The sequence below is a fragment of the Protopterus annectens genome, chromosome 11.part0 (assembly GCF_019279795.1).
Source record: "Protopterus annectens isolate FY-2018-M chromosome 11.part0, PAN1.0, whole genome shotgun sequence".
NCBI classification, from domain to species: Eukaryota; Metazoa; Chordata; order Ceratodontiformes; family Protopteridae; genus Protopterus; species Protopterus annectens.
This window is the reverse complement of record NC_056745.1, coordinates 382,829,259-382,850,900: the sequence shown is the minus strand read 5'-3', so window position 1 is coordinate 382,850,900 and position 21,642 is coordinate 382,829,259. Positions and strand designations below refer to the sequence as shown.

General features: G+C 38.5%; 1 protein-coding gene across 1 annotated transcript in view; it reads left to right on the top strand.

Moving 5' to 3' along the window:
• Positions 1 to 21,642, top strand: part of LOC122814943 (extracellular calcium-sensing receptor-like) — a 164,258-nt gene that overhangs the window by 55,031 nt on the left and 87,585 nt on the right. Inside the window, exons 2-3 of the mRNA XM_044087203.1 lie at positions 10,161 to 10,988; positions 17,359 to 17,586. Of these exons, the coding sequence (XP_043943138.1) occupies positions 10,161 to 10,988; positions 17,359 to 17,586 (1,056 nt within the window). The remainder of the gene's footprint in view (positions 1 to 10,160; positions 10,989 to 17,358; positions 17,587 to 21,642) is intronic.

Sequence of the window (21,642 nt, the reverse complement as noted above, 5' to 3'; positions counted from 1 at the left end):
CCTTCTTTGACCATGGAACATTGATATAGGACTGACCACAACTGTGTGCACAGCATACTTATTTAACTGACATCAGTCTGACATGCTGATATGACATTCATTATCAGGTATTCTTTCTTAATTCATGCATTAATTTCACTTGTCTGTGACAATACCCATTGCTACCTCCTGTGGCAGATGCCAACAATGCGCAGCTCTAGGGAATACATTGCATCATAGTGTAGTGTTTGCATTTGTTCTTATCTTATCTGCCTGCACAATAACTGTGTCATCACATCAGTCTTATCCCATGATATGTTGCACAAAAACTTGTGAACATAGCTTTGGATTTCATGGCAGTAGACATTTTTTTTCTGTCAATACAGATAAACCTTCCTTGACCATGGAACATTGATAGAGGACTGACCACAATTGTGTGCACATGAACATACTTATGTAACTGACATCAGTCTGACATGCTGATATTACATTCATTATCAGGTATTCTTTCTTAATTCACACATTAATTTCACTTGTTTGTGACAATACCCATTGTTACCTCCTGTGGCAGATGCTGACAATGCACAGCTCTAGGGAGTATATTACATCATAGTATAGTGTTTGCATTTGTTCTTATCTGTCTGCACAATAACTGTGTCAGGCAGGTGTGCCTTACTCAAGGATATTATGTATGTTGCACTCTATTCCCAAATTTGTAACACCATACATACCTACATATGGGACACATAACCATTAGAATATTGACGCAGATAATTCCCTTCAAGGGTGATTCCCCTCATGTGTGTTAGGCCTATTTCTGTGGTATACACAGTTAAGCCACAGGTCATTGTTAACATTGATGGGATGGGTTTGATTCTTGCAAAAGGAGACTGTGGCTAAGACATTTCTATCTTCCAACATGTCATACTGACAAAATGCATGATGTGCAAATATGCCATTATGTATGTACTGTCATCTCAACTCAACATGTTACTGACATACATATGTCATGCACTTCCCCTCTGTTACAATGTTAATTTAACTGTCACATTGTATAATATCATATCTGCTTTTATTTACCTATATTTGCTCAGAAAATGTGACCACTATTAATTATGACTTACATATTTTAAAATTTTATTACTACAAATTTGTCTTTGTGACATAAGCACCTTCACATCATTTATCTTACTAGAATTTGAACATTTACCCTCCTTCTTTCATATTTCTGTATATATCTCTTTGATATCTGTGCACATTGTCCTCAGTAGACTTTTCCTGTCTGGTAACCCATCCATTGTAGTTGCCCTTGCTGTTTCCCCTCATCTCTTACTTATTTCTGTATTTATATGTTTGATTTATGTACACAATACACTCTGCACACTTTTCCTGCCTAGTACAGTGTGCATGATTTGACCTGCGTAGCTCTTTGTGCTGTCCACATGAATACACTTAACAAGTTTGTCCATAGCCAAGATTGTTTGTTTACTGTTGCTGGCCATGAAAACTTGCTTACATTCGTATAAACCTGATGAGCAAAGTGCATATGCACTTAGCATTGCTGCTCATCAAGCTAACACATAAACATTATGTAGGTTTTGTCCAAGGCCTACACAGTTGCTCATGAATCTCACAGGAGGATTGTTTAATGACCTGGGTCTATATCAGAATTGCGAATGTTCACAATGTCGAATCTGACATTGTCGACACGTAAACAGCGGAACCGCAGAACATTGAAGAGGTAAACGGAAATCTCCATTATATATAGTGACATAGTATTTCTATTTTTTGACTGTTATGTTTTTATTAGGTGTTCGATGTTACTGGATTTCGACGATATGGTGTTGATCATATTGTATTCGAAGTTCAGTAACGTCGAGCATCTAATATAGAACCAATGACCTTATGGCTCTGAAACCCCACAGGGGAATTGTTTCTCCCTGCAACTGCTGCTCACTGGTCATCCACGCCATGTAAGAGAACAATGGATTCTAATTCTTATGATGAGGAGTTGGACTCTGGTGAAGAATCCTTACCATATTGCTCACAAATGCAGTGTCCTTTGACTTTGGGGCCCGATAAAGAGGCTTCTTTGTACCCTGAAATTCCTTTTGAGGAATTAACTGCAGTGGTGGTGTTGTGGTAGCATCATCACCTCACAGTAAGATGTTGTCCCATTCGATTCTCAGTTAGAGCGTCTTCTGTGTGGCAACATGCGTGAATGGGCATCCCTTCGTTGAAGGTTGTGCGTCAGGCCCGGCAAGTCGGCACGTAAAAATCTACTGCCAATCATTAGTGGACCGGAGTTCTGCTGTTGTGACCCCTAACCGGGAAAAGCCAAAAGACACAACAATCCTTTATGGATACAGTGGTTCATATGATGGGACACTTTAAGAGTAAGATTGTTCCCAAGTCAGACACCCTCTGCAGTAATTCCAGTCTTTGCTCCACTGTTGGACACATTTACAGCAGCTTCTCAGGCTCCTGACTCTCAACCTCCAGTCCCTAAGAAGCCAGACAAATTTTACAAGGTACCTGAGGATCCTAAATATTTGTATAAAAGTCCATCCTCTGATCCTGCAGTGGTTTTCAAGTCCACAGATAAGCCATCCAAACTGCTTTCCTCTTCCAAGCTTCTGCCTTCTGACAAGAACAGTCATGCTATGGAGAAATATGGGGGAAAAGTTTATAGTTCGGCTACTTTGGCTTTTAGGGTCACTAATTATCAGACTCATATGACTAGATGTGTTCTGGGTCTTCTATCTCTGCTTGCGGGGAGGTTGACTTTCTTGCCTGATTCTGAAAGTAAAGTCTTGCCTGATTCTGACAGTAATACTTCTGCTCTCTCTGTCTCTCTCTCTCTCTCTACTGCATTATTCCTCTCAGGTAGTCAGCCATTCAAATAAATCCAGGTATACCTCCTCTAGGGCAGTTGTATTTGGTTTGCTCATGAGGAGATATTCCTGATTGTGCCTGCAGGCTTTACCTAAGGACATTAAGACAAAACTTTTAGATTCTCCCTTAGACAAGCAAAATCCTTTTGGCACTGTTACTGCAGAATTGTTTAAAACCCTGCAGAATAATGGCAAGGTTATGTAGGACCTCAAACAAATTTCGGTTTCTCCTGTACCAAAGTTCCAGAAGAGCTATCCTTTGAAATCTTCTTTTATCCATAGACAGCCTAGATAACATGCTAGATGTAAGAGGGTTTCTGAGTAGATTTTCCCAGATAAACCCACTTAGAGTTCTAGGGAACAAAAGCCTTCTTTTCCTGATAAGCTGGCCTTGTTTCTGACATCCAGCTTCCCCTCCCCCTCAACCAGCTTCTTGTGTCCCTCAGGCTAATCCTTTCCTTCCCTGTTTGTCAACAGATAACCACAGACTCCTGGGTTCCCTCCGTCATCCAACACAGTTATTTCATATCTTTGAAATCCCTTCCCCTTTTTTCTGGTCTCCCTCAGCCTCCTCCTTCTCAGCTTCCTTATTTTCCTCTTGTCCTGCAGGATATAGTGGAACAGGGAACCATACAACCAGTTCTTTTTCCTCAACAGGAAGCAGGTTTTTCTTCTAGAATGTTTCTAGTTTCCAGGAAGGAAGGGAGGTGAAGGTTCATTCTAGACATGTCTCATCTCAACACCTTTCTCAAGGCTCCTTCATTCATAGGTTCATAGGTTCATTGGTGTATACTAGGGTAACAACCACTAGAGCCCTTAAAATCTAGCTGTGCAACCCCAATGTGACCCACAAATTTGATTTATATTTGATTTATAGGGGTGATTTACTGACCACCTCTGTCCATCAGAGACATAGGAGCCAGACCAGGGGTGCATTTCCAATTACTCATCCATTGTTCCAAGCTGCTCTTAAATAGGGATATGGAGGAACTGTGCTTTACATGGATGACAAGCCTGTTCCACAGAATGGGATTTTTTTTGTGAAGCATATCTGTCTCTCCAACATGTCCTGTTTATGTTGCAAGCAAACTTCAGGTCTTTTAATCTAGTAAATCTGTTTGTTTTGCAGACGTGCAAAAGATTCATCAAAACTGCATCCAGGGATGCCTTGTATGCCAATCAAAGACCACCTCTCAGAAGTCTGTATGATACTGAGTAAAGAGACAGGGCTTTGAGGTGATCTGCATAGCACATTGTGTTTACTCCCTGTATTCTTTTTGTAAGGAATCTATGGGATCCTTCCAGTTGCTGCATGCATATCTAAGGGGACATTATATGATGGGCCTAATGAGGGATAAGTACAGTGATATGATGACCTCTCCAGACCTAGATGCCATGTCCTTGCTTATAAGTTGAACAACATAGAAGGATTTTCTTACTACATTAAACACATACTGTTCAAAGGCTAGGTTGCTATGTACATGAGTTCCCAGATCCCTAATTAATGAATCAAATTTTAAAGGTGTTTTATTGATGACATAGTTACCCAGGTTTTCAGATTTCCCAAAAGGTACTATAATGCACTTCTTGGTATGGAGTTTTAAGCCACAGCTTTGAAACCAAGTGTTTGTCTGTATTAGACCTTCCTGAAGGCTGTTCTCATATTCAGGGGATTCAATGACTGCTCCCAGTTTTCAATCATCTGTGAACTTGGATAGCAAGAGGCCTTTGACATTGGCTTGAACGTGCTACAAGTTGCACCACTGACATATTGTATCACCCCACATGAGACTCAAACTCACAATCATTGGCTTAAGAGAAGAGCAATGCCTTCTAGCTACCCATGTGGGCCATTTATGTCTATCGAATTTCTGTCAAAAGTGAGAATCAAACCCTGCACTTTGTGTCTATAAGGTAAACATATTAATCATTATGCTAATGCTCACATCAGTCAGAATATTGTCTCTTCAGACCCTTTTCCATCTTTTGCTTCCCCCAGGCTTTTGTTGTCTCCCTGGATTTGAAGGACACTTATTTCTATATTCATGTTTACCCTCTCTTCAGAAAATGTTTATGTCTCTCTGTTTCCCCCTTCATTATTAGTTATCTGCTTTCTGTTTTGGTCTTTCTACTGCTCCAAGGTTATTTACTAAATGTCTGGCCCCTGAGGTCGTTTTCTGCAGACTTCATGGAATCCAAATATTCCCTTAACTGGACAAGCTTCTGATTCAAGCCTCTTCTCAGCAACTCCTGCTTCAGAATCTACTCATCACTATGGTTCTCCTACACAGTGAGATTTACTCTCAGTCTCAGAAATCAGTGTTGACTTCCTCTCAACACCAGTTGTTTCTGGGTTGCAGGTTTCAGGCCATCCTTTTCTTCTGCAGCTCAATTCTTTGCTTGACTGCTTATTTCCATTCTCTTCTTCCACTTCCATTTCTTCCTGCAAGGGAATTTTTCCAAGCATTGATGTTTATGGTATCCACCATTCCCATGGTTCATTTTGTTAAACTCCACATGAGGAAGTTTTAGTTGTATCTCAAGGCTGTTTGCCTCCAGCAGTGCCACTGTCTGGAGTTTCCAGTCCCTCTTTTACCCTGTCTCAAACTCAAACTCTGCTGGTGGACTCAGCAGATCTCCCTAAATTCTGCTCTGTCTTTTCAGGTTCCTCTTCTGACTCAAGAACTGCACAAAGATGATTCCAATCAAGGTTGGGATGCTTCTTCCAATAATCTGAAAGTTCAGGGTCTCTGGTCCCATCAACATATGTCAGGCTACATCAATATCAAAAAGATGAGGGATTTGACCCTAGCTCTCCAGCCCTTTCACTCCCTTTGGGTTCCAGGTTCTCTAAAGGTTCTTAGAGACAATACCACAGTCATGTGGTACAACAATGAGTAGGGGACACAAAATAATATTTTCCTTGCAGGCTGGGTCTTCAGGTTTGAGATTTTGCAATCCACTTTCTCTTGGTTCTTCAGGTAGTTTACATCACTTCAGAGGGCGATCTAGTGGCAGACTCTTTCATCAGGTCCAGGACACATCCTCATGAATGGATGCTCCACAGAGAGGTGTTTCTGGACATTGTACATCAGTGGAGTACTCCTCAAGAAGATCTTTTAGTCTCCCCTCTGAATAGACAACTTCCTCGGTTCTATTCTAGAGTTCCAAATCCCCTGGCTTGGAAAGTGGATGCCACATCTTTTTCTTGGAAGGGGATGTTCCTATATGCCTAACCTCCCCTTGCTGTACTTCCTAGAGTCTTGCACAACATCCTGTGAGACTCCCAAAATCTTGTTGATGACTCCTTTTGGCCCAGACAGCACTAGTTTCCTCTTCTCTTTCACTTGGCCAGGGAAGATCATCAGAGGTCACTTCACCAGATGGCTCTTCTCACACAAGACACGGGGCCTCTCATTCAACCCCACTTGTCCACCCATCTTTTGACTATTTAGATTATAGGAATTTGATTCCTTTCAGACACCAAAACCCACTACTGGAAAATCCTTTGTGGTTAAATGGAAGAAATTTTCTATTTGCTGCCTCAAGCATGATCAGAACCTCTTTTTCTGAGTGGTCCCTATGGTTGTTTATTATTTGTGAATTTCTCAATATTGGTTTGGCAAATTCCTCTGCTAAAGTTAATTTATCAACCATTTTGGCCTGCCTGCCTTTGAGTCCATCTTTGTCTTCTAGTTTTGAAGTTAACAGTTCCTAAAAGGCATATTTCATATCAGGTCCCCAAGAAAGCCTATTCCTCCATCTTGGGACCTTAATTTTGTTCTTGAAAAGTTGACCCAGTCCCTTCTTACCCTGCCTTTTCTTCTTCCCTGCAACATTGTACTTGGAAGACTGTCTTGTTGGTGGCTCTTACTTCTACCAATAGAGGTTCTGAACTCAAACCCCTCATGGCAGTTGCTCTTTTTTTGTTTTTTTCACAAGGACAGTGTGTCTCTTTCTGATAATCTTTGTTTTACACCCAGGGTGGTAAATGATTTGTCCTTGAATCAGTTTATTCATCTCCATTTTCCTTCTCTGCAATCTTTTAGTGAGAAGATACTACACACCTTAGATTTACATAGACAGCTCAGATATTACATGGACAAGACACAAGGCAAAACCTGAGCAATTTTTTGTTTCCTTTCACAGTAGAAAATTGGATTTGGCAGTGTCTAAGCAAACCATCTCCTCCTGGATCTATAAGGCCATTTCCTTTTGTTATTTTTTTATGGTAAACAGCTTTCCTCTTTGGTTCATGCTCATTCTACTAGGGCAGTAGCCTCTTCTGTTGCGTTTTTCAAAGGTTTGGATACTGGATCCATCTTGGAATTTGCTTCTTGGTTTTCATTCCACATTTTTGTCAAGCATTATACTGGATGTTATTTCTATGGCAGGAGTTGCTAGGGCTATCCTTCATGAGTTTGTGGAGGGGTCTTCTCTGCCTTCCTCCTCCTATACTTTACAGTAGCTTTTGTACTCTCCAATATATATAAAGAATATTTCAACAGTGATAAGGAAGGACATAGTACAGTTGTGTAAGATCCTACCATAACAGTAGATATCTTACTTCTCTCTGTTCCAGTAATCAGTCCCTCCTTCCTGCCTCCTTTTCTCATTCTGTTGCCTTCCTGCTGACTGAGAGGTTTTCTCTTACATTATCTAATTCTGTTTCCCTTCCTGGATGGGCATGTTATTGAACTGTTTCTATGGGATTGCTCTGGTCCTGCTGGGTCACTTCAGTTCTGAAGATTAGGCATCTGTATGTCATCATATATGTACCTTCCATCTTGCGTATTGGACATACATTAGACATACAATGCCAGGAAGGTGTAAAGGTTTTGGTATGCTGACCAGATGTCAGACTACCCTCATCAGGATATCCAAAGTATAAAGAATACTGCAACATTGAGAAGTAGGACATCTACTGTTGTGGTAACATCTTACACAACTGTACTTTATGATTGGGTCTTGCTCTAGAGACTATCAGTGGAGAGTGCTGGCTGGCAAACAACTGTGGCAGAAAGTTAAGCATTTTCATTTCTGCCTGGTGACTTGCTTTGCAACTGTCAGTCAAAACTGTCAAACATTAGAGTTTTGTACATCATATTGCTCAGAAAATGGCATATTGATGCAAAACCTGCTCATAGGTTCATAGGTTCAAAGGTGTGTACTAGGCTAATGGCCCTGGAGCCTTTACAAGCCTAGCCCATAGAACCGCCCTGGCATCATGCCACCCGACATTAGTTCCCAGTGCCTCTATCAAGAAGAGCCACTGGAGTGATCCCCGGGGTGAACTTTCTATTACCTATCCACTCATCAAGATTTCTCTTGAAGAGGGACAGCAAGGTGCTCTGCTTGACATGTATGGGAAGTCTATTCCAGAGCATGGGCAGTCTATGGGTGAGGAACCTGTCCTTCCCCCATGTTCCGTTGATTGTGGTAATGAGGTTAAGGTCTCTGGAGCATGTGGTGTTATATTAACTTTTTAAGTGAATTAGGGAATATTTATAAGATGTGTGCTGTTGTCTGCTTGACAGTGCTCACTTAGTGCTTTGCTTAGTGCTTTGCTGTCTTTCAAAGCCAGTAAAAATGCTTCATGTTGTTTTTTCTGTATCTAGTAGTACATGGAATAGATAAAACCACATGCACTACAAAGAATTATGATCAGGTCTCCGATCATAACCCTTTATTATGTTCTCTGGACATGGATACCACAATTCATTGGCATCTGTGCCTCAAACAAAACTCAGTATATATCAGCAACAAAACTACAGCAACACTAAGGTAAAACTTAAGTGTTTTAATAAATATCGAACAATCCAATAATCCAGACCGGTTTCAGCCTAACATGGCTTTCCTCAGTGGAACAAAAAAAGTACAAACAGGTAATGATGCACAAATGCAGGTTTAAATAAGGTCCATAGACCAATGAGGTGCTTCCAAAGGATTTTAGGCATGCCCATAATACTGCCTGAAAGAAAAACTGGAAGGAAAAATACAAACTAGAAAATAAAAAATAAGTAAAAAATAGATGATCCAAATAGCAAATATGGTAATAAAACATAAGTATGATAATACATTCGATATTGGATATATTAATTAGTTATAAATGATCATTTAAACCAGGAGAAAATAGTGTCCCTAGCTTGATAATCCAGTATTTCTCTTTTTGTTTGAGAATGGAATGCCATCCCTGTTTATTGGATCTGTCACCCAAAATTATATCTACAATACAAAATTGAAATCTAGCAGTATGATGTTGTGTGCAGTGCCTGAACAGATCGTTGGTTTCTCTTTTGGTTCGAATGTCACTACGATGTTCCGACATGCGTAATCTCAACGCCCGTGATGTCTGACCCACATAAAATGAACCACATGTGCAAGTCACAAGATATACCACCCAATCACTATTACAGTTGCCAAAAAATTTCATGTTCGATATTTATTAAAACACTTAAGTTTTACCTTAGGGTTGCTGTAGTTTTGTTGTTGATATATACTGAGCTTTGTGCTGGCATTTTTTCAGTTACTGATAGTTTGTTTTGCCTTGCACTTGGATCCTACTTGCAGGGCTTTTCTCTTTTTCCAATCTGTGCCTCAAACATAATAATCTGGCTATGATCCTAGACTTGATCATAATCCTCTATATTTAGATATGACCAAGATGTTATCAATATCATGATATTTTATATCTTATTATATATTATTAATGAAATGCCCATTTCATACTTTTCCTGGTCTTATTGCTTTTAGCAACTTAACTCAATAGCATGTCTTTCCAAAGCTCTCTGTTGTTTATAGTCTTCCAATGTACAGTTGTAATAGAAATGTACAGAGGCTGGAGTAACATACCTTTCATGAAGCATCTACTGTGGGATGCTGGACTTTTAAGATCAGTGGCAGATCAAGCCTGTTTACATGCTGCTGCTTTTGGATCACCAAATCCAGTTGTGGGGATCAGTTGTGTCTTAAAAATGACCATGTTCCTTTCAAGGTATTTGTAATTTGGCCTAAATATTACACCATACAAAGCAACTAAATATATGTGCATGTAGTGACTTTTTTACATATGTCCCACTCAGTCCTTACAGAATTGTTATTTTACTAGTGACATCAATTATTTTAGACCTCTGAAAACTTTTTAGTCATTTTAGTGGGAAAATACTTGACAGTTTATACAGTTTATGTTTTTAATTCTCACTAAAGGGCTTGCTTTTCAGTTTGGTTAACTTATTGTCTGACATATGCTTTGCTACATCAAACATTATTCACCCTCTGACATTTTAGATCAGCTATGCCTCAGGTGCACTCACACTGAATGACAAACATCACTTCCCATCATTTATGCGCACTTTTACAACAAGCTACTTGAAGTTTAAAGGAGTCGCACAGCTTCTGTTGCACTTTGGTTGGAACTGGATTGGGATGTTAGCTGAAGATGATGACTACGGCCGAGAAGTGAGTCAACTTCTAAGGCAGCAGTTTATAGAGAGTAAAATCTGTATTGAGTTTTTTGAAAGCATTCCTTTGGTTAATCTAGAGATAAAAATCCCTTACTTGATAACAATTATGGAAAAGTCGTCATCTAAAGCAGTGGTGATTGTGTCTTCAGATAGCAGGCTCTATCCTGTCATGAAGGAAGCTGCAAGAGCTAATCTCAGTAAGAAATTGTGGGTTGGAAGTGAGGACTGGCCTGATTCTTTGTTATTCTCTAAAGAGGAGTTCTATAGAACTTTACAGGGAACACTGTGGATATCAGCTCAAACTGGCCCGATGCCTGGGTTTCAGGACTTTCTTTATAAACTGAGCCCACTTAAGAATGCAGATGACAAATTAACACAGACATTTTGGGAGCATGTGTTTGGATGCCAGTGGAATAATGCAGCCGTGAATATAATGACTAACAATAATGTAACTATATGCACAGGCACGGAAAACTTGAAGCTGCTTAACATTCCATTTTTTGATGTAACTCGAGTCAGCTTCACTTATAATGTCTATAACGCCATTTACGCAACTGCAAAGGCATTGCACAGTGTGCTTTCATGCAAACCTGGAATGGGACCCTTTTTTAACAGGACATGTACAAGTCGTGACAGTATTGAACCTTGGCATGTAAGTAAAGTGCTGGTTACCTAAGTACACAAAACGGAAAATTAATGATTTTATCTCAAAGTAGGTCTGCAAGAAGTGTCTGAAAGGGACACTAATGTTATATTAAAAGCAGAGGTGACAGTCACATAACCATTCACTGAGGGCAGCAACATAATGGGACGGGGATTAAATATTCCTTCTCTTAAAAAATGAAAGGAGGGACCTAGTGACATCAGAGATTCTTAGATAAAAAAGGCATGTTCATATGGCACTAAAATAAATGCTTTTGTAACTGAACATTCATAGAATATCATATAATTAAGGATACAGTAAATGTATGATGTAGTAAATAGCTAACTGAGATTCTTGGGAACACTACAGTACAGCTAAGCTGTATAACAGAGAATAGTGATGATGCACTGACAAGAGCTACAAGTAGTTGTAGCTATTGTGACAAAAGAAATAACATGCCTCTGGAGATAAGAAGTAAGGATGTCTGTTGGGTATGTATCATCTTTAGGTATGAGATGCAAGGGCATTTCAAAAATGTCTGCCTACCACTAAGGAAATTTAGCCTCCACTTGTAAGCCTATGTATTGTGTGAGCTCTGGGTCAAATGAAGAGAGTGAATGTGCTCTGTAATACTTCACTAGCCATAAAGTATGAGTATTAAGGAAAAGGGTTGTCCAAGTTAATGCACAGATGTGACATTCAGCCACTTCAACACACTCACTCTAGGTATGTTGCAGCCTAGCAAATGACCTAGCATGGAAAACCTTCTTCATATATAAGCCCCCAAAGCACATGTGCAAGGGTTATGCACTAAAACACTCACATGAATATTTTATTTCACATATATGGTGACTAGGCAAGCTCACTGGGTGGATTGTCCAGGAGTGCTGTCTCATTGAGTGACCTCCTTAGAGTCACTCAGTAGGTAAATGAAGGAGGAAGGAATCAAACCCTGTACCATGGGCACATGAAGCAGCTCAATAACAGCTCAGCAGTTTAGATCTTTGTGCTAACTCCCAGACTATTACTAGTCACTTGGGACCAGATAACGTACCAGGGTGTTGTTAAATGCTACTAAATATGTTCTGGTGAAACCTCTCTGTAACGTGTTTAACATGAGCCTGGCTACAGGCTCAGTCCTGGAAGTAAGACGTACAGCACTCTTGATGCCATTCCATCAAGGTGACCCAACTAACAACCCTGGAAACTATAGGCCCATCAGCTTGATGAGTCTCATTTGGAAGGCCATGGAACACAGTTATTTTAGACTTGATTAACATTGACATTAAAAACTCATCAGGCTTGATCTGCAGCAACATGATTTTGTAATTTTGTAAAAGGTTGATCACGTCTAATAAACCTGGTAACCTTCTTTGTAAAGACAACAGAAGCTGCTTCGTTGTAAAGACAACAGAAGCTGCTAACAGTGGTCACACTGTACACACAGCCTACCATAATTTGGTTAGGGCATTTGACAATATTCCCCATGTAATCATAGTTAATAAACTAAATTCATTACAAATAGACATCTATGTTATAAGATGGCTAGCAAACTGGCTAAAAGACAGAACCCACATGCTGAAATTGGCAGGGGCAGCATAACAACCATGAAGGTGGCCAGTAGTGTCTCATAGAGCTCAGTGCTGGGACTGCTTTTGTTCACTATTAAAAACCAATACTTATGAATAACTAAGTTTGTGGATTACTACAAACAGGAAACCAATGTCAACCCCCACCCCCGACACAGAAGACTTGAGCAGGGACTTTCACTTATAAATTCCTGGTGTATTGTAAATGGGCTTAAATTATATGCTAAGAAGTGTAACATTGTTACATTTGGCAGACACCACTCCCCAGCATACAGCACTTACAATAGTCCATTTCAAAATGAAAATGAAATTAGAGATTTGGGAACTTGGGGTGATGATTCCCTCTTCTGTGATCAGCATTTAGGAGTGTTTGTCAGGAAGTCCTTACTCTTGGAATAGCTGATTGCAAGGGGAACATCATGAGAACTAAGAAGGTTATTGTATCCCTGCATTCATAGGTTCATAGGTTCATAGGTTTATACTAGGCTATCTGCCCTAAGGCATTTATAAGCCTAGCCCAAATTATTGTGGCTTACGCCACCCCTTATATGAAAAAATACTGTGCCCATTAGTTTGTTGTGCCTCTGTCCAGCAGTGACCCAGAGATGATTCCCGGGGTAAACCTACGATCTCCCATCCACAGGTCTAGATTTCTCTTGAACAGAGTCAGCGAGGTGCTCTGCCTCACATGGACCGGGATTTTATTCCACAGCATAGGGAGTCTCTGAGTGATAAATCTATCCCTCCAGCACGTCCTATTTATATCCGTGCTAAGGTTTAAGTCGCTTGCTCTAGTGGTTTTGGTGGATTTGGATTTTTTGAGGTGGAGCATGTCCATTAATTCCGGGTTGGACATGGCCTTGTATGTCAGGCACATGTCACCTCTGAGCAGACGGTATGCGACTGAATAGAGCTGGAGTTTCTTCAATCTGGCAGCATATGACAGATTTTGGAGTCCCTTTATCCTTTTGGTGAGGAACTTTTGGGGTCTCTCCAATTGCTGCAGATGTCGGGTGAGATACAGCACTGATTAGACTAGTTATAAAATACGGTAACCATTTTAAATGTTGGGACCCATTAGAGCAAGTCCCGAAACAGGGAGACTGAATGGCTGAAAAAACAGCCTTACATATACTAAATCCAAGATGGCCATTTCTCAGAATATTTCCTTTTCCCTGAGGTCTGGCAATCTTGGAGTTAGGGTATATTAGTTCAGGGTGGTGTATGGGCTTACCCCTCTGCAGAAAAGATATTTAAAGGAGAAGAGTGAAGTTCAAGATTCACTCTTCTCTTGCAATTTCAATCCCCCCCCCCCGCATGTCAGCACTCCCCATTTTGAGTGCCGAGTCCATACCTCTCAACTGTCCAGATTTTCGCAGACTGCACAGATTTTTGCCTCCTATTTTTGGTCTTTTCCTCATAAATGTTTTTTTTCTTTTTTGTCAAATCATTGAGGAGTGAAGTCATTAAACAATGACATGCATTTGAGTTTCAGACTTTATGTTCTTCAGGAAATGTATGTTAACATAAATCCTGTTATTCTAGCAAGATTCTAAATGTATAAGGGCAATATATGTCCCTATTTTTGGGCCTTTATCTCCCTGATATTTTAGGCTTTGTCCAAATTTCTTGTGCTAAGAGGTTGAGAGCTATGGTGCTGACATTTCAATAGGGAGTGATAAAATACAACTCCCCTTTTGGGCTATATCTCACCAGATATACCAAAGAGCTGGAAAGACTCCAGAGACTCCTAACAAACTAACAAACAGAACTACAGGCCTACAATTTCTAAACTACCAGAAAAGGCTTGAAGCCCCCTTTTCTGTGTCTTATAGGCTCCTCAGAGGTGACCTATACTTTGCCTCATGAGCAATCAGAGACCAGTAGTCTAAGATGTCTTGTGCCTTCACAAATGAAGCAGTCCCACAGGAACAAGGGATCTAAATCTGCTTTGGCAGATCAACAAAACAAGGTAGGCAGACAGATTTATTGCTTAGTATCTCCCACATATCTGGAATAGAAGTATCCTGCAGATAAAACAATGCTGTACACTATCTTCTTTCAAAAGGTACCTACATAATTGAATGGGTATTCATAAATTTATCCCAGGCTTGATTGACATATCCTTCATTAAGAGGGGAGGTACAGCCTATGGTGGGAACTGGCAAGGTGTAATGGTTGCAAGACTCTGTTGCTTTGAGCATCCTATGATTCCTATGAAGGCAGCCATCAGAGGCGGTTCAGGTCTTTGATTATGGCCCTATGTCCCCTGAACATTTGGCTGTACAAGAGAAGGGAGTGTGCAGTAGGCTATCTATACTGGTCATCCCTCACTTCTACAATGGATATTGCCCACAAAAAAAAAAAAAATTCACCTTCCTTGAAACATAGGTGCAATCATACTGACCATGTGTGTGTTTTGAGTAATCACCTCCCTGCTGTACCACCTGAAGAGGCAAGAAGTCCAATATCCTTGATTTCTCTCCCCCTGTCTGGTTCTTACAGTAATGTGCTACTAATCAAAACCTAGTTGTGTTAGTATCAGTAAGGGCCCCATCCATCTACACCAATGACCTCATGTTTAATGTCAGTACATTCCACCTGCCTGTATTTGTGGTAGCTCAGGTGAATGTAAAAGATGCCAGATCATTTACCAAAAAGAGTAGGGGTCCTTTATTTTTTTTATATATATATATATATATATATATATATATTCACTTTAGAAGCTTGAAATACTGAAATATCAAAATTCAGTATTTTAAGCCCATAAAGTAGAATCCTGAGAACAGCGAAAGCTCAGAAGCGTGAAATTCAAAACCTTGAATACTGGCGGTTTTGAATTTCATACTTCTGGGGTTTCGCTATGGTTATGGATTCAGGTATTCTGTCGAGCAGAGCCACAGAGGTGATCCCCGGGGTGAATTTCCCATTTCCCATCTTGAAGAGTGCTAATGAGGAGCTTTGTCTGATATAGATAGGTAGTTTATTCCAGAGTATGGGAAGTCTCTGGGACAGGAATCTATCCCTCCGGCATGTTCTGTTTAATGTGGTGACAAGGTTTAGGTCCCTAGAGCGTGTAGCTCGGAGGGATTGGGATTTATTTAAGTGGAGCATGTCCATTATTATTATTAGATGTACATTCATTCATCGTTTTCAACTTTTTATTTCACATTTGTATGGATCCTGTCTACTTTTTCCACAACCATTTAATTTTTAATATTATATTTGGTGTCATCCAGTTTCCATTAAACATAATTTCATTCAGTCTTTCATTCCATATTATCCATATTTTTAACATATTTCTTACTACATTTCTCATAAAATCCATATTCAATTATATCCATATTTATCTGATTATAACCCCATATTACTTTCAGAATATTCTTCGCCATTATTTTTCCCATAATTTTTTCACTATTTTATATGTTAAAAAAATGTTCTTCAGTTTCTAATTCACCACAAAAAAGACATATGCTTTCATAAACTTTTCATAAGGCATATTTCATCTATAAACAACCTATGAATTTGTAACCTCCATAAAAATCTTGACATTCCACATTCATACACAATTTATTTCTTTGTTTTATAGCTTTTATTTTTTCTTCTGACAAATGTCCCCATGTGTTCACATAATATATTTTCATCATTATGTTGTCACGGTGGTGCAGCGGTTAGCATTGCTGCCTCACAGCAAGAGGTTCCCCTGGTTCAGTCCTCAGCTGGGGTGCCTTCTGTGCGGAGTCTGCATGTCCTCCCTGTGGTCATGTGGGTTTCCACCAGGTGCTCCGGTTTCCTCCCACATCCCAAAAACATGCTGTAGATGTATTGGACACTCTAAATTGGCCCTAGGTGTGAGAGTGTGTGCCTTCTGTGGAAGGTTGGGTGCTGGGCTGGCAACTCGACACCATAAAACTCCACTGCCAATCATGAGCGGACAGGTGATCCACTGTGGTGACCCCTAACCGGGAAAAGCCAGAAGAAGATATTTTTGAACTGCAATTTCCTATTTTCTTCTACTTTCTCTATAGTTAACTTCCATATTTTTATTTTCTCTTGCTGTTATCTCAACTCAGCATGTTATCAACATTAATATCACATTTACTCCCCCTTCCAACAATGTTGCATTGTGTGCCTCTCACATCTGTTGTTAGCATGTCCATTTATATTTATGCACATGGGTAAAGAATTGGGAAAGGGATTATTATTATTACATCATTATGGATATCTTTCTGTTTAAAATGTTTCTTTGTGACATAATCACATATGCATGCATTAACGGAGTACATTTTCTCAGTTTACCCTCCTCTTGCATTTATGTCTGCACTATTAACATTATATTCTGAGTACATTCTCCGCATTTCCCTTACCAAGCATTTAACTACTTGTAATCAACTTGCCTTTACTTCATATAACTTGTCCACGTGTACTCACAAGCAAGCAGTTTTGTTTACATTGTGTGCTCATATTTTTTGCACTGTTTCATGACCACCAACACTGTTCCTAGCTACAAAATGGTGTTTAGAAACGTGTAGGTGTGATGAGCAGCATGCATATACAATGAGTACTGCCACTCATCATGCTAACATGCTGTAATTATGTAGGCTTCGCGTGAAGCCTATATGATTGTTAATGAATCCCAGGGATAATTTTTTTGGTAAATGGTCCCTTATACTGCAAAGTATTATTTATATACTGCATACTAAATGTTTATACAGTTTATTTTATGAAAAAAAAATCAATTCATTTCATACTGTAATGTACTGTTTACCTATGTTAATAATTCTTTGCAGTTTTTTCATTACCTCAGAAATGTTAATTTTATAGCAACAACAGGAGATCAGTTTCAATTTGATGAAATGGGTAATCCCCCAGATATCTATGATATTCTGAATTGGCAGGTAAAAGGAAATGATTCCGTGAGGTATGTGAAAGTGGGCAGCTTTAATTCCAAACTTTCTAAAGGTGGGGGCCTCAGCATTGATATTGACAGTATCATATGGCGAGAAAACAAAGCACAGGTAAGATGAGACTTGTTTTTTTATATGAAATGTTAAATTGGACACGCACGCACACACACACACACACACACACACACACACACACACACACACGCACACACATTTTTAAGATGAGTAATAATTTAAAGAGGACTTCAGTGAGACTTCCTTTTCCTGCTGGAAATTTTTGGTACACAGTCAAGTAAAAAAAATGGAATACTGTTCACTGCAACTGATCTTTTATAACATAATTTTTTGTTAACCATTATGGATGGCATGTGCTCATGATGGTTCCACCTTCAAATTGTAGTTCCCCACTGAGAAGTGGAAACAGCTGTTTCAGTTACAGGCTTGACCTCTGATCCAGTCTCTCCTAATAGGCCAGTTTGATTTTTCAGATGTGCACAAAGTCCTAGATCCCTTACAGTTGGTCTGTATTTTTATTTATGTGTTCATATTTATGAGTTTGAGGAGACAGAAATAACTACACTGCTGGATCATATTTATTTTTTTGTATGCAATTCTGGTTATTGACTACTTTTTTATTTCCTTAACAACAATATGCAAAATTACTGATGAACTGACAATATTAGTAATCTAGAAACTCACACTTGTAAATCTGTAATATTAATAAAATGTGAGATCAGCAGACTCTCACATCTTGATTCCTGTGGGCTAGAAAGGTGAGACCAGTTCACAGTTACAAAAAAATCTCAGCTATGTAAAGGTACAGTCGGAGTGCGGTCATGAAGAAATAAAGTCAGATGCCAGAAGCATGGAAACTAACTTAATGGCTGCGGTGGTTTAAAATAAACCCATAGTAGGATGCATGCCAACTTTAAAACATGCTCCAGCTTTTGTCAAGTTGCAGTTGATCACTGATGAGCTTGAAGAATGGAGATAGTTCAAAGCTAAGACCAGTATAATAGTTAAGGAATAAGATGAAGACAAGGGAAACAAAGGAGGATACAATAAATTGAAAATCAGTAGATGGAAAGAAGAGTTTGAAAAGTGGGAGGATGTACTCTGACAAGGGAAGAACTTGGAAAGTGTGTAACAGACGTTACAGGGAAAGATAATGAAGAAGTCTGTCTTATTAAATGACTCAATAGAAATGATGGGATTAAAGCTATTAATGCTTTGTTTAAAGTTTATATATTTTTATCCTTTGGCGAGGTAGTAGGAATTCTGCTGCAGCATTTGTTGAACATATTTCTAAATACACAAATTTCCTTGAATTTACCTGGGAATTCAATACTGAACGAATTTGCTTCCTTGATGTTGAATTGATTAAACGTCCTTCATTGGACGGGGTTATTTCTAAAATTTTTAGAAAATCCACATACTCAAACGCATTCCTTTATTTTTCCAGTTGCCACCCTTTTCATCAGAAAAGGGGAGTTGTTAGGGGTCAACTGGTACGGGCTGCAAGAATGGTAGCCTTAGAGAATGATTTTTTAGATGAATGCAGGGTATTGAAGGAAATGTTCAGTAAACGTGGCTACCCCATCAATTTAGTGGATGACCTGATTGATGAAGTCTCCTCTAAAAGAGTTTGTGGTATTTTTAAACCATTATTGAATGTCAAGGATAGTAATATTTTCACCAATTTGGGCTCTTGTAGTCCGGATAATTCATTGGACAATTTGGATGTTACTTGCAACACATCAGGAATTGACTGGGACCGTAGGGATTTTGTCCCTAAACAACCATCTGGGTCCTCAGATGTTGATTTAGCAAGGTTGAGCTTTATAACTACATTTTCCATAGATGCTCCCTTTTTGAGATCAATCATTTTCAAAAATTGGTCCTTCTTATTAGATGATAATTTGACTAGACAACATGTAGGAGAGGCTCCCTTTGTTGTATTTAGGAAAGGCAGGAATTTAAAAACACTTTTCGAAAATAGTACTTTAAAATGTCATCCCCCACATTGTGGGATGTTTAAATGTGAGGCCTGCCGTTGGTGCAAATATATAGATGTGGTAACCTTTTTTACAATAAATGGCAAAAAATACCACATCAAAGATAAATTCAATTGTAACACCAGAGGGGTGGTTTACTTGAGCTCGTGTAAAAATTGCCCCATTTTTTTTTACGTGGGCAAAACTGAAAGACCCCTCAAGAATAGAATTTATGAGAACTTGTATGCCATTGATAAAAATAATTTGAACAATGCACTTGCAAGGCATATTAATTTGTGTCCCAAACATGAATTCAAGTTCTTAGTTATTGAAAAAATTCCGGATAATTTTAGGGGTGGACAGATGGATATGAAATTAGAGGAGAAGGAACTGATTTGGCAGTTGAAATTAAATGCCTTAGTTCTGCTAGGTTTAAATGACTTTGTTTCTATTAAGAGCATCTTGAAATTTAAAGCGTTAATTAGATAGATTTATGCTTATATATTTTTATCACTTTTTACTGTATATTTATTAAATTATACAAATGTATTTTTACATGGAATTTTTGGAAGTATTTGTAAGGACTTTTATTATTCGTTTGTTTTTTTATATATAGTTTGTTTTTTTAGAGTTTGGCACTTTAAAATAAGGCTGTTTTTCCAAAGGAAATGATGTTTTTCCAAAGGAAGTGATGTTTTTCTAAAGGAAGTGATGTCATGATAAGTATTGTATTTAAGTGTACTTGTGTGTCTCAAAATTGTCTGAAGAAGTTTGCTCATTTTAGTAAACAAAAGCTCTAATTGGAACTGTTTTGAGTATCTGGTGTGGTCCTTTTTCCTCCTTCATTTTGTTGCAGTTTGTTAGTTTTTTCTGAGTTTAAAGTTTATATGTCCTTTTTAGGGAAACTATAATGTAACAAAGTGAGAATACTGAAATGTGCTGAAAAACTTGAAAAATATGGAAAAAAACAAAAAAGGTAATGATAAAAAAGATAAATGTTTCACATACTTTGTGTCTGTCTAAGTACTGTAACATTTAGTTTATAAATTCATAAGTTCGTAAACAGTATGTAGACCTTACAGCCATCAAGAAGTGCTGATTCCTCCAAATATGAAATATAAATTTTACTATCAACCTGTGTGCCCAAAATCCCTTTAAAACTTTCTAAAGTCTTGGACTGTTTAACATTGAGTGCTATGTTATTCCATAATTCTGTGACCTATACAATGACATACTGAATTCTTATCATAGTACTACCTGGTTTGGTTATAAACTGCATATTCTTGTGTTTACTTGTTTTTCCACAGTTATTGATCTCTATATTAAACATGGCCTGCAAAATAAGGTCATGAAATATTCTATAGGCCAGAATCAATTTTGTACTAATATTCCTATAACAAAAACTAATCTCAGTTTTGCACATCTTTGTTCATAATCCATATTCCTCATCTTCAATAGTTATTTGATAAATTTCATTTGAACACCCTCTAGTTTTCTCAATTGTCCTGTACTATAAACAAAAAAAGTACTATATTCTATAAGTGGTCTTATATATGTCTTATATACCTGTAATAATATACCTTTGTCTCATGTTGATAAATTACGCAACAAATAGCCCATATGTTTAATGGCTCTAGCTACTATAAATTCAGAATGTAATATGATAAAGTAGGAATCCAAAAGAACCAGGAGTATTATAGGCTTTTAGTGATACATGTGGTTTCTTTGAATTCCTACTTTATTTTATTTGTATTTTGTTCTGAGGAGACCACGGATTTATCACAACCCAGTGAGTGTTCTTTCTTACTTATAAATTCAGAATGTACTTTTACAGAAAGAAGAGATTAGCATTCCTAGATCTTTGCATTCCTTAGATTCCTCTAATTGTGACACCATCAAATATATTGCTGTCTAATAAATGTATTAGAAAAGTGCATAATTTTACTTTTGCCTGTACTAAATAATAGTCCTGTATCAGCAGCCCAAGGGCTGACTGACTTTAAATATTGATTTAACTCATCCACATCAGATGCTGTTTGCAATATAAATGAATTTCACTATCATATGCACACTTAAGTATACAATACTTTTTATTACTAAGAAGTGTAGATAGTACCAAATTAAGCAACACTGGACCCAAAATCGACCCTTGAAGAACCCCAGCTTTCAAATC